The sequence below is a fragment of the Brienomyrus brachyistius genome, unplaced genomic scaffold (genome assembly GCF_023856365.1).
Source record: "Brienomyrus brachyistius isolate T26 unplaced genomic scaffold, BBRACH_0.4 scaffold384, whole genome shotgun sequence".
Lineage (NCBI taxonomy): Eukaryota > Metazoa > Chordata > Actinopteri > Osteoglossiformes > Mormyridae > Brienomyrus > Brienomyrus brachyistius.
In genome coordinates this window covers 19,975-31,751 of record NW_026042659.1, presented here as the reverse complement: position 1 = coordinate 31,751, position 11,777 = coordinate 19,975, and the positions used below count along the sequence as shown (strand labels likewise).

At 42.5% G+C, this 11,777-nt stretch overlaps 2 protein-coding genes across 2 annotated transcripts; both read left to right on the top strand.

Moving 5' to 3' along the window:
• Positions 1 to 359: 359 nt before the first annotated feature.
• LOC125728990 (cytochrome c oxidase subunit 5A, mitochondrial-like) lies at positions 360 to 3,229 on the top strand. Its single transcript, XM_049005547.1, has 5 exons — positions 360 to 569; positions 1,724 to 1,840; positions 2,090 to 2,211; positions 2,742 to 2,869; positions 3,082 to 3,229. The coding sequence occupies exons 1-4, from the start codon at positions 497 to 499 to the stop codon at positions 2,853 to 2,855; spliced, it is 426 nt and encodes a 141-aa protein (XP_048861504.1). The 5' UTR covers positions 360 to 496; the 3' UTR covers positions 2,856 to 2,869; positions 3,082 to 3,229.
• Positions 3,230 to 3,900: 671 nt separating this feature from the next.
• Positions 3,901 to 10,666, top strand: fam219b (family with sequence similarity 219 member B). Its single transcript, XM_049005538.1, has 6 exons — positions 3,901 to 4,158; positions 5,945 to 6,059; positions 6,492 to 6,585; positions 8,336 to 8,413; positions 8,514 to 8,562; positions 9,055 to 10,666. Exons 1-6 carry the CDS (start codon positions 4,102 to 4,104, stop codon positions 9,202 to 9,204), a joined length of 543 nt encoding a protein of 180 aa, XP_048861495.1. The 5' UTR covers positions 3,901 to 4,101; the 3' UTR covers positions 9,205 to 10,666.
• Positions 10,667 to 11,777: the final 1,111 nt, after the last annotated feature.

Here is an 11,777-nt window from a genome sequence, read left to right as displayed (position 1 = left end):
GGGGGCAGGTGGTATAAGCCCCGCCCAAATTGGATTCAGGCCCTTGATGTTCACCCCATTTTCTTCAGGTGAACGACGTCGATGAGTTTTCCCAAATGCATGGGACGCAACTATTTTAGTAGTAGCCATAATTACATACATGAATTACAGCCATAATTATTGTGTAATATTGTTCTTGTGAACTTTTGTAGAAGAAAGTCGATGAGGGCGTGTACTCTTCTGGTGCCCCTTTTTTTTTTACTGATGACGCTGTAGCATTTAGTACTTTATGAAAATAATCAATAAGCTGATTTGCATTGGTTTCATGTGAGAGAAAGGAAAACACATCTATATATTTAACTCCAGCACGCAGCCCCATGCATACGGCATACACCTCGCACAGGAACTGCTCGCAGCGTCTCGCGCGGTCTCGTGCCGCGCAGGCGCAGTAGGTTCTGTGTCAGTCTGTGTAGCTCAGATCCAATTGACGGAAGGTCCCAGTACCTCTGTTAGCACTATGTTCCAGGCGGCACTTCGACTCTCTTTCACCGGACTCCGGGGTGTGCTGGTATCGCGACCTGCTTCTATCGGTGGGTGGTTAGCTGTGTGACGGTTTGGCTGGCTTTCCTAGTGCAGGAAGCGGGCGGCGGCGGACTATCGTACCTGCTAACTCGGCGGAGGTCGACCATGGCTGGTGTTTATTATACGGTGGTATGCGGGGAATAACATAAAGTGAAATGTCACCAAATTGGGTGATGCCAGCCGACCATTTATTTACATAAAACGAATTAAGAGCTTCTCAGGTGCCGTGAGCTGGTTTTACATTTCGCAATCTTGTAACATTTGCAGTAAGGCGTCGAAATAAACGCGTGTTAACAGTTGTTATTGTGTCTAAGGTTCTAAACCAGTCAGTCGCTTTACCTGCCCATTTAATTAGCCTTTTAAATGTCGAAACGTTGCGTTTCCTGCATAGATATTTTTGTTGAGACTTGGCACCTGAAACGTCAGCTTGTGTGCTAGCACGGCTTCGCCAGCTGTTGGTTACGGTTACAGTTATGCTATCTAAACCAGTACACATGCAGGTATACGCTGCTTTGCCCTGGTTATGACTGTGTATAGTATTACTTTTTGGTAGGTACGTGTCCTTGAGCACGCCTGCAGTAGCGCCATTCGCCCGGCCGCTCGGTAGTGGCGTTTGACATTGACCTCTAGGTTAATTAAATCAAGAAAAACTAGTGTTATCGAGTTAATGTAATTTTAAAACGTAACTTTAACCGAGAAAAATCTAAAAACCTTTGTTTAAATGTATTGTCTGATAAATGATTAAGTGTATTTGGGTATAATCAATGTCCTCTGTCCGGTGCGTGTATCGTACCGAAGGACTTAAATGAAATATCAGTTCTTTTATTTTTTTCTGAAAGGCAGATTACTTAACTGTATACGTTTTGCGACGATCTAACAGCTGTATTATGAATATTTTGCCTTTGTTGTAAGTTTTGCAATGTTTATGTAACTTGTGCATTGTATTTGTGTGATGTCTTGGTTGCCTTGATCTTGCAAAATCCCATTACTGAACACCTGTAAATAAAAAAAAAAAAACGGTCATTTTCCTCTATGGGCACAAATGCACATTTATGCACTGGGATCACTCAGTGTTTCTTGCTTTTCAGCTCAGAGAAAACAGTACTGTAGATGCTGGTATAATTCAGACTAACAAAACGGTAATAAAAAAACCCGTCTGCAGCTCCTTTGGGCTCTAGGTTCTACTCGCATGGCAGACAGGAGACAGAGGAGGAATTTGATGCTCGCTGGGTCACCTACTTCAACAAACCGGACATTGACCACTGGGAGCTGAGGAAAGGTGAGGAAGGTGCCCAGGTCTGTTTCATGACCCATGTTGCATCGTGACCAAAGTCTTTTAGTTGTTAATCGAGGAGGAGCAAAAACTAACTGTCACATAAAGATTAGTTTCAAAATACTGCCACTTTAATTTTGTCCTTAAGGATGCTTGCTTATTAACTAACAATTATAACAATGCTTCTATCTATTCATATAATGAAAATTAAGTGTTATTAGGTTTACCATTACCCAGTGCTTTTGCTCTTTCCAGGACTGAACACTTTGGTTGGCTATGACCTGGTACCTGAACCAAAGATTCTGGACTCTGCCCTCAGAGCCTGTCGGAGGCTGGACGACCTGGCGAGTGCCATTCGTATCCTTGAGGTTGTTAAGGTAATACGAGTTTGCTTTTGGTCATCCAGTGCAGCAACGTCCTCCTTTTTGCCTATCCGGCCTCATAGTATGACATGGTCCTGCATCTTTGGCTGAATCATTGTTTTGTGGTGACATCACTTATCAGGTCTTTCCAATACATCAGAATCTCAGGATATAACAGCTGTATTATATCTATAACATTAGATCCTTAGTTTCTCTTCAATATGTTTATATGACTTCTTTATTTGGAACTCTCCCCCAAAATTTCTGTATTTATTATATCTAGTAAGTAAGGAGTCTTGTGGAAGTATATCACACCTTCTAAAATCTGGTAATGTAAACCCTTGGTAACTGGAGAATCTGACTTGCTCCCCAGATTATTTTGCTTTGGTTGAATATCACATAGCTGAGAAATTTTGAAAATAGATTGGTTCTCTCCAAATGTTCAACTCAGAATTTGTGCCTGATGTTATAGATATAATATCTGTCTAAATATCAGATGTTATTTTTGCAGAGTAAACTATGGTCTGTTACCTTTTTTTGCTTAGGACAAATCAGGCCCTCATAAAGATATCTACCCCTACGTGATTCAAGAGCTGCAGCCTACTCTTCATGAGCTTGGAATCTCAACACCTGAGGAGCTTGGTCTGGACAAGCTGTAGACCCTCAGCATGGGGTAAGTATCAGCATACGCAGTCCAGCTGTCATGAGTGGCCCAACTGAGCTGGTTGTCCTGCACTTCCTTGCTTTTTCAGCAGAAGAATGGTCATTATTATTTAAAAGATCTCGGATTATTCTATTTTCACATGCATTTTAATTTGGAACCGAAGCCCTTGGTTTCCTTGGTGATGTGTAACTAAGTTGTCTCTTCTTTCTTGACTCATCCAGGTTTCACACGTAACTCCCAACTTGAAGCTGGGAGAAGGCTGCTGTCTGGCTTTTGCATCTTGCACTTCTTTATGTTTTATTTAATTTGGTTTTCTCATATTTTCTGTAAAAATGATGGACCTAATAAATAATAAAAATTCTTGAATGATTTGGGCTATATCCTTATTGAACTACATTGTGTATCTTTTTATTAATGAAGATTGCACATTACATGTAACTGCTCTCAAAATGCATCCATGTTTGGTAAGTTAAGAGTACTAGAAATTTCATATGAATATTATCCTTGACTCGTTCTCACTGGAGATTGAATAAAACTTAACTGCACACTGCTATTCATAGGCTAAAAACCATATGAACTTTTTTTTTTGTCAGATTTTGTGCAAATTCATGTGCAACATGGAAGTAAGCAATTGGAAATTAGTTTTAGTGGCTTTAAAGCATAAGCATTATGTTACAACATCATTGATACATTGCCACCTTTTTGAGACAAAATAATTGACATTTTGTTGTGCAACAGCTACAGATAAATTATGGACAAAGTTAGCAATAATACATTATAGTACAACTGCATTTACTGTACTGAGAATGTAAATAATAAAAAAACTCGTAACCAATTATCAACATGTAACGTGCAATGTATTTATGAAAATAACTGTATCCCGTCTCGCGCCCTGCGGTCAGCTAGCCAATGCTACCTGGATCCCACATTTTGGGAACACCTCTACTAGCCTTACACTATGACATATCTGTTTTATTCGGGTTTGACCTGTAACCCTGCACTGCCTCGTGACAGGTCAATGGCACGACGTGGGACAGGAAACGGAAACGGACTGACGTAAGAGGCGACGGATGTTCAGTCCGATTGGCTCCTCCGCTAAACTAAAGTGAAGTAAATAGTTACCACTCGATCTGTGCTGGCTAGTTAGCAGGTATTGTGGAGTGTAGTTAATAGTCCGCCTGGACAAGAGAAAATATGACCGCACCAAGATACTTTTTCTGAAGTAACCAGCTAACGCGAAGATGGAGGAACAGGAAAGGGACACGCTGGCTGCTTTGCCCGAATCCCAAGTTGTATCGGTACGTCATGCTAGCAGCTAGCTAACTGTTCGGGCAACTTTGATTTATTTTAGCCCATTTAAGTCCGAAAATCCCAACTTTACACTGCCAGAATGCTCTGCTATTACATTAAAATCAGAGTTTGAAGCCATAGTGTTCGTGTTGTGCCAGTAACTATGCGTCAGCCCCATAGCTACTGGTCATGTGATTGTAACGATAGCTCAAGCCTCGTAATATTAGCAAGCTGATACCTGTGGTGTAACTACACATACTGTCTGTCAGTTGTAAAAATGTGGCTCCTAAAAACAGTTATAAATACTGTAGTAAAAATAGTCATTGGACTATTTCTGGTCCATACGTAGAATGTGTAGCGCTGCTCACTGCTTGTTATGGGTCTTTTGGGGTATGAAGTGCAAAGCGCAGTCAAGTGGTTTTTTTGGAAAAACCATGTAGTAATTACTGCGTTGATTGTCTCTCCCCCCCCCCTTTTTTTAAGGAAAGTAGTACAACAGTGAATTCTTGTTCATTTGACTTCATACAAAAGTTATCTGTAATTACATTCAACAATTGGATTGCTGTCATACTTGAGTCATGATTTACGTCTTGGTTATTGTTTTTAATTGCAATTGTTTAACGAAATGTTTAGTGTTCTTCAGTCAGACTCAACTGCACCATTGTAGTGCATATTCGTGCTTATTTTAAAGAACCAAGTTAAAATACATAAGTAATATATTTTAATTTTATTACAGCCTTTTAATAGCATTATGACTTTGCTCTGAAAATGTTTAGAATGAATGTGTGCTCCAAAAACGTTTTAAATAACTGTTTCCTCCAGAGTGAGGTGTCTAACCGTTGTTTTGGATGTCTGTTTTTACATATCTGACCACACAGAAATCAAATAGACATAATAGTGTTTATAAATGGAGAACTATGTACATTAACTTGTGTCCGGATAAGATTCTAAACCCCCTGTTTGTTGGCGTTTTACTTACACAAAAATGTTCTGAGGGCAGAAGAAAGTGATTGGTCTGAACAAATCAAATTATAGAGGAGGTGGGTCCAAGGTAGGACCAAAACATCTGATTGGTTGGTACCACCTACACTAGTTGCTTGGACCCACCTCCTCTATAATCTGATTGGTTCATAGAGACAACCATGCATTATTCCTTCTACCCTCAGGACATTTTTGTATAAGTAAAACTCCCATGAGCAAGCCCTTAGTACAAGTGCAAAGGGTGTTTGGGTGTAGTTTTTGGTATTGGTTAACATAAAGAACATGAAACTTTTTGGTAATTAGGTAACCCTTCTCCATGTTTAAGTCAGAGAGTTTCAAGTGGAATACATGACATGTTTCAAATACGCAGAAATTATGTAAGCTTTGCGGGGGGAACGTGTTCCTTCATGTCCCTACACAAGGGTTAAGCATGGCTCTAGTGAATTGCTAAATATTGAAATGCATTAAGAGGCCAGTCCAGTTTCTTTATCACAGCTTTGTGCTGCTGAGAGTGAAACAGTGCAGCACTAACACTGGCAGGAAGTGTGGGTGCCCTAATACCGATATCGACTGAAGGAATTGGCACGGCGTCCATGTCAGCCATGTCAGTGTCCATGGTAGCCACCAACACAACATGCAGTTAGGTGTTAAAGCTTGGCCCCATTTTCCGTTCCACACTGCCCCCCTTGCTCCGCTCCATGGGTAACTGGCCGAGGTTGGCAGAATCACCTCCCATGATGGATTATCTACAACAGTACCCCCCCCCCCCAATTTCTCCCCATAAATAAATTTCAATTCAATTCTGTTCTTAAGGGTCCCAATGGCAGCGATGGTGGTGAAGCTAAAGATGCAGAGGCGGGCTTGAGGCCTGTGGAGAAGCGTGGTCCATACATCATGTCCCGAGCTCCACCCATTCACCAGAAACTGCGTGAGTGTGGGAATGTGTGCGAGTCTCCATGCGGTTTGCACACGCAGGCCGGCGCAGCTCTCCCAAGTGACAGCAGCCTGACGCATCACGCAGGAATGAATGAACATGGAGTGGCCATTGTAATCGTACCAGCCAGGTGTCTAATGACTGAAATAAATCCCTGAACTAACATCTTCAGGAGTATTGGTGTGCAAATCAGTTTTTCAATTTCTTTACATTTATTTTTAAATGGAAATGTAATTTAACACATGTATTGTAGACGGCTCACTTGCTGAAATGAACCTCCCTGTGGAAAAAGAACATCAGCCTAAGGAATAGGAACAAACTTTTTAAAAATGTTTGCTCTTTGTCCATCGATGGACCTACTCATCTGGCTGCATCTCTCTCACTGATGAGCATTGTGTTTATTTGTTTTTATTTTATTAAACCCAGAAAAGCACCGAGAGGTGGCTCGAAAGGCTTTGAAGAAGAAAGCCCTTACATTGGGGGGACCAATAATGCAACAGCCCAGGCATGGACCCAAGAGGTATTTTGGGGGGGGGGGGGGGGGTTCACGTTGCTGACTCTTAGTAACCACGGTGATAGTGTGTCACAGTAGTAGCAGAGTGGTATGTGCTGCAAGAGTAAACTAGTAGTAAAAGTTACTGAAAATGTTTGAGGGAACTGTGTGTGTGTGTTGCGTGTGTGTTGCGTGTGTGTTGCGTGTGTGTTGCGTGTGTGTTGCGTGTGTGTTGCAATGGAGAAGCCAATGTTTGTTAATGTACTTACTACTCAGCTGCTTGCTCCAGCAAGCTGGACTCGGAATGAAATGGAAAAATGAACTGGATAGGTATTTATTTTTATGGCTTTTGTTAAGAAAGCATACTGTGCTTGGCCATTAGAAAAATATTTGAACAGTGTCTTAAAAAACCTGATGGAAGCTGCTTAGGGACCATAGGTTTTCCCAAATATATATCTGTGGTGCGTGGCATGCTGGCCACGTACCGAGCTCATTTAATTTTATGGGCCGATTCAGGATGAATGCATTAACCACGGCGCCCCGAGTGCATTGACTAAAAGCGGCCAAATCCAGCTCAGAGCCCCCATCAACTTTACTTGAGTAATGCTTGTATGGCTTCTTTCTGTGGTGAAAGGAAAGGAAAATAATTACACATTTGCAAGTGACAGGAGTTAATTAAGAAAAAAATTATAGTGCAGCGTACTTTAAAATTCATTAATCTCACAATAGCTGGGATAGAGCACATTTGCAAGCCGCTGGTTTAAAAGCCCAAAGTCTGTATGAAATTCAAATTACAGGTTGTTTTATAGGCAGGCCCTGAAATGGTGTTTTTTGTATGAGTTTGTTTAATAAGGGGATTTTCTTTCCCTTGTCATTGGGATTAGTGCATATCTCTGTTGTACAGCTCAGAATTTATCTTTGACTTTGTGAAAACATTTGGGAAAGGAGAGCGAGTGAGAGACGTGGGCTTTATTCATGTGCTTAATGGAAGTGAAGGGGGGGGGGTGTTTCCTGGACTATTTAGTCCAGGCTGGGGGTGGGGGAGCACAAAAATTTGGTCGTGAAGAAGCTGAGTCCACTATTGTCTAGTCTTCCAGCTTCTATATCAGTTAGTGATGATGAAGCCCCCTGTTATACCAGCCGAGGTGATTGACATCAGAGGGTGTTTCTTGGTGGTGATGCACGTGACGCCCCCAGCCCCCCCACAAAGCACGAGGCCAAGGCTGCCCTAGGAGTGTTTCAGTGGCAGAAAGGTGGAGGTCCTCATATGGCTGTTCAGTCCATAGTCCTTTGATGATTTGCATGGCGACACTGCTGTTCATGCAGGATCTCTAAGCAGCCAGAGGGGACTGAATTGCAGGCAGTAAGTGTCCAGAGACCTGCCTGCTGGGACCCGTGGCTGCAGCTGCTGTCTGAGGTGTTGTTGACTGTGCTGGGTGTTCATATGCATCAAAGAGTCAAGTGCTGGGTCATAACCCTATGAAAGGGGGCCTCGGTGGGAGATTTAAACTGTAGAACTGAGTATATGCGATTCCAGTAATTCAGGTGGGACCCCTTGAGCACATGTAGAATGGCAGTTCCTGTCCTTGGGTTAGAACCTGCAATCACACTGCAGGTTGAACAGGACTCTCTCTGCGATCAGCTTGCAAGGTAGTGAGATGCTGCATTTTGGAAGATGGTTTTGACTATTCGGTAAGCGAGAGCTGTTCCATCGGCTGTTGTTCTCCGGTTTAGTGACACGATTATTGTCTGAGCCCGATTTCTCTGCTTCTCAAAGGAATGTGAAGTTTAATAAAGGCTACAGGGCCCTCAGCCAGAACCCCGAAGACACCCTGGTGTCGCTGGACTCGGACAGGTGAGAACGGAGGCACTGGATACAGTTGACTCGCTTGCAACCTCACCCAAGGATGCATCGTGCATTATTCTTGACTGGTGTCCCCTGTTTATGTCTGCAGTGATGGCGAGCTTGAATCGCAGTATTCCTCAGGGTACTCCTCATCCGAGGTGAGATTTCTGAAATTCTTTATGACCCATGCATGCGCATGGCCGCATACACACACACACACACACACACACGCACACGCACATGCACACGCACAAACAGCTCAAATATCCTTTAATGGTTTTCCGTCATCCAAACTGTAATACTCTGTTTTAAGCAACACGCAGTGTCCATGATCAACACTAGGGGTCCTCCTAGTGCGTTTTTGACATGATGACCCTGCAGGCCTTGCACATGTTTGTTGACCTGTCCTGCTTAGTGATCTTCCCAGGTTATTATTGACAGCTCATGATTATGTCAGACTCCTCATCACCCTTACCTTTTTTTATATATAAATATGTACTTTCTAGATAGGCTCCGGACTCCCCACGACCCAGAAGGATAAGCAGTTTGGAAGATGGATGGATGGATGGATATATATATATATATATATATATAATATTATTATTATTATTTTTTTTTTTTTTACTTGCTCTCATCTCTCATGCACACAGGTCCACCCTGAAGTGAGCAGGCAGCTGCTGAAGGACGGCTACCGGCTAGATGAGATCCCGGACGACGAGGACCTAGACCTCATCCCGCCTAAGTCCCTGACTGCCACCCGATGCTGCTGCTCGGACGCCGTGTCCTGCAGCGTGCAGTGAGCGAGGCCGGCCGCGGCCTCCCCCAGCCTTATTCCTGGAGCTGCCTTATCACCCCATCCACTAGGTGGTGCTGCAAACCTCTTTCACGAATACTCCCGTACCCTGCTGTCCATGAGAGAGGCCCTGCTGGCTGTCAGTCTGTGTGTTTACAATGGGGAGTGCCGTAAAAGGGGGCGGGGTTGAGGCTCTGAGTTTTCATTCACTGTTGTGCATCCTCAACTAAGGCACCGACTTGCCTGCAATTAATGACAAGCATGACCGACATCGCTCATCCCGTCAGAAAACCGCTTTGAGGGGCTGCTGGCCTGCATCCTTTTTTCTCTGTGGGAAACACAAAAAAAACATTGGAAGAACTGGTCTTAAACTTGTATTACTGTTTCTGATATCCCTTCAAAATACAAACCTTTGTCACCATTTAGATCTTAAGATCAGTGGCTTGTAAGTTAGTATGGAATCCAGGAATAAGGACTTGGTTTGAGTTTCCTGAATATTTAAAGGTCACAGCATAATCCAGAATGGCAGGGGAGGTCACGGAGGTCAGCTGATGGGTGTTAGCCTGTCGTTCTAGATTGTTTTGGAATATTTTTATTTTTATTTTTTTTTTTTTTTAGAGAGGCGAATTGAAAGTGAACGCAGATGGGATCTGTAGAGAACAGGCATCATGGTCTGTTACTTTGTGATTTTCCTTTTTCTCTGCAGTGTTTGAATTGCCAGCAGGGGCTGCCTCGAGTTCAGCTTTCCCTATGTGTGTGTGCACATGTACCTGGAACAGATTTGGTGTCTCCCTTAAATCAGCCATTGCCTTCAAAGCCTAAGTGAGATGCACTGAAAGAAACACTAACTTTCTTCTTGCTTACCGGGTATGGGTATGGGCCTAATATGTGTAGTATTTCCTTCGGAGGAAAGCTGCGAGTTCCGTTTCTGAATTGCTTTCTTGTCTTAATTGCTCTGACTCACGAGTGAATCTTTTTTCCTGTAAAGGCCGAGCATTACAAAGCAGAGCATTTTTCCGTTACCGCTTCGCACAGGCAGCGCTGGAGTGGATTCAGCACTGCGGGCGTGGACCTTTTCTTTAAAGTGGTTTGAGGGTCGCTGTTTTTGCAAGAAGTATTTTGGGTATGAGGCTCTGAGGTGCTGAATCACACTTTGTGGTGTCTGTGTGTGTTTTCAGTGGTTGTGTCCTAATTTTGAGTGAGTGTCTTTTATCCGTGTGTAAACGTTTTTGAGGTGTGTGTGTGTGTCTTTTTCCTGCAATGTAGCCATTCCCAGTCTGAACTTACTATACCTGTATCTATGCAACTAGCAAGACAATCTTTATATAGAATTTACTAGTAAAACGTATATACTTTCAGCAAATGTTACTGAGTGTTCTTTGCAATAACGAGTTTTTCTTATTATTTAAAGGACTATTTAAGTGATTTTTATTGACCGTCATGAATAAAATTATCTGTCTCCCTTGTTACTTGTCTGTACTTTTCCTCTTAATCATGAAAATGGATGTAATACAGGTGCACTAACTTGGGATATATTGCTTAATTAAAATGATGATGAATTTCATTGAACCCGGGGCAAATTCTTGAGGAGTAGGTGGCTATGAATTAGCAACATATTGAAATATACTGCATGGATGCGTTAATGGATTCAGAGTGGGACAGGTGCGAGGGTGATGTTTTTTAAGGTGTTTGTTTACTTCATAGATGTGTCATCTAGCTAATATTAAATTGGATGGAAATGAATCTATTTGGTTTCCTCCGGATACTCCGGTTTCCCCCCACAGTCCAAAAACATGCTGAGGCTAATTGGAGTTGCTAAATTGCCCGTAGGTGTGCGTGTGTGTGTGTGTGTGTGTGTGTGTGTGTGCCCTGCGATGGGCTGGCCCCCCATCCTGGGTTGTTCCCTGCCTCGTGCCTATTGCTTCCGGGATAGACTCCGGACCCCCCGCGACCTAGTAGGATAAACGGTTTGGAAAATGGATGGATGGATATTTGATAAATTCTGTGGCGTCGGGCACTAGAATTCCCGAGCATCATACAAATATACATTTTCTTCGCCAGAGGGCAGAATTGGGCCATCGGTAAGAAGTCACGATCCATTACAGTGAATAGCCTTTTATTAGGAGTAAACGTGATGGCTTTCTCATATGTTTCGTTGACGTCCTGTCAACTATGATTACGCTTAAATATTTTCAATCCATGACGTATCTGATTGTGACGGGCGGTCAAACAGATGACAAAACTCCTTAAAACTGTTCACGATGCGTTTATTCATCCGGATATTCAGTTTAAGACATAGAATATAACGATTCTATATATAATGTTTTTAAATGTATATATATTAAAGCAGTTGAGGTTGTGACTGCAAAGCTTTAATGTCTGCTTAGAATTTTGGCCCAGTAACATTAAGGTAGTAAGTTGTGTAGATGTTAAAGCACAATACTTTGCCCGTAAGCCATGAATTTCCTTAGCCAAAAGCCGCATTAACAAAGTGCTCTAAACAATTACAATGGTATACATTTTAAACGTATTTCCTGGTTTATCCTGTTTTATTGTTCACGAAACTACGGAATGTGTTAA

Excerpts from the sequence above, each read along its gene's own strand:
- LOC125728990 (XM_049005547.1), top strand. The coding sequence starts at position 497 with ATGTTCCAGGCGGCACTTCGACTCTCTTTCACCGGACTCCGGGGTGTG. Across the intron at positions 570-1,723 it reads ATCGCGACCTGCTTCTATCG|CTCCTTTGGGCTCTAGGTTC; the intron begins GTGGGTGGTTAG and ends ACCCGTCTGCAG. Across the intron at positions 2,212-2,741 it reads GTATCCTTGAGGTTGTTAAG|GACAAATCAGGCCCTCATAA; the intron begins GTAATACGAGTT and ends TTTTTTGCTTAG.
- fam219b (XM_049005538.1), top strand. The coding sequence starts at position 4,102 with ATGGAGGAACAGGAAAGGGACACGCTGGCTGCTTTGCCCGAATCCCAA. Across the intron at positions 6,060-6,491 it reads ACCCATTCACCAGAAACTGC|AAAAGCACCGAGAGGTGGCT; the intron begins GTGAGTGTGGGA and ends TATTAAACCCAG. Across the intron at positions 8,563-9,054 it reads CAGGGTACTCCTCATCCGAG|GTCCACCCTGAAGTGAGCAG; the intron begins GTGAGATTTCTG and ends TCATGCACACAG.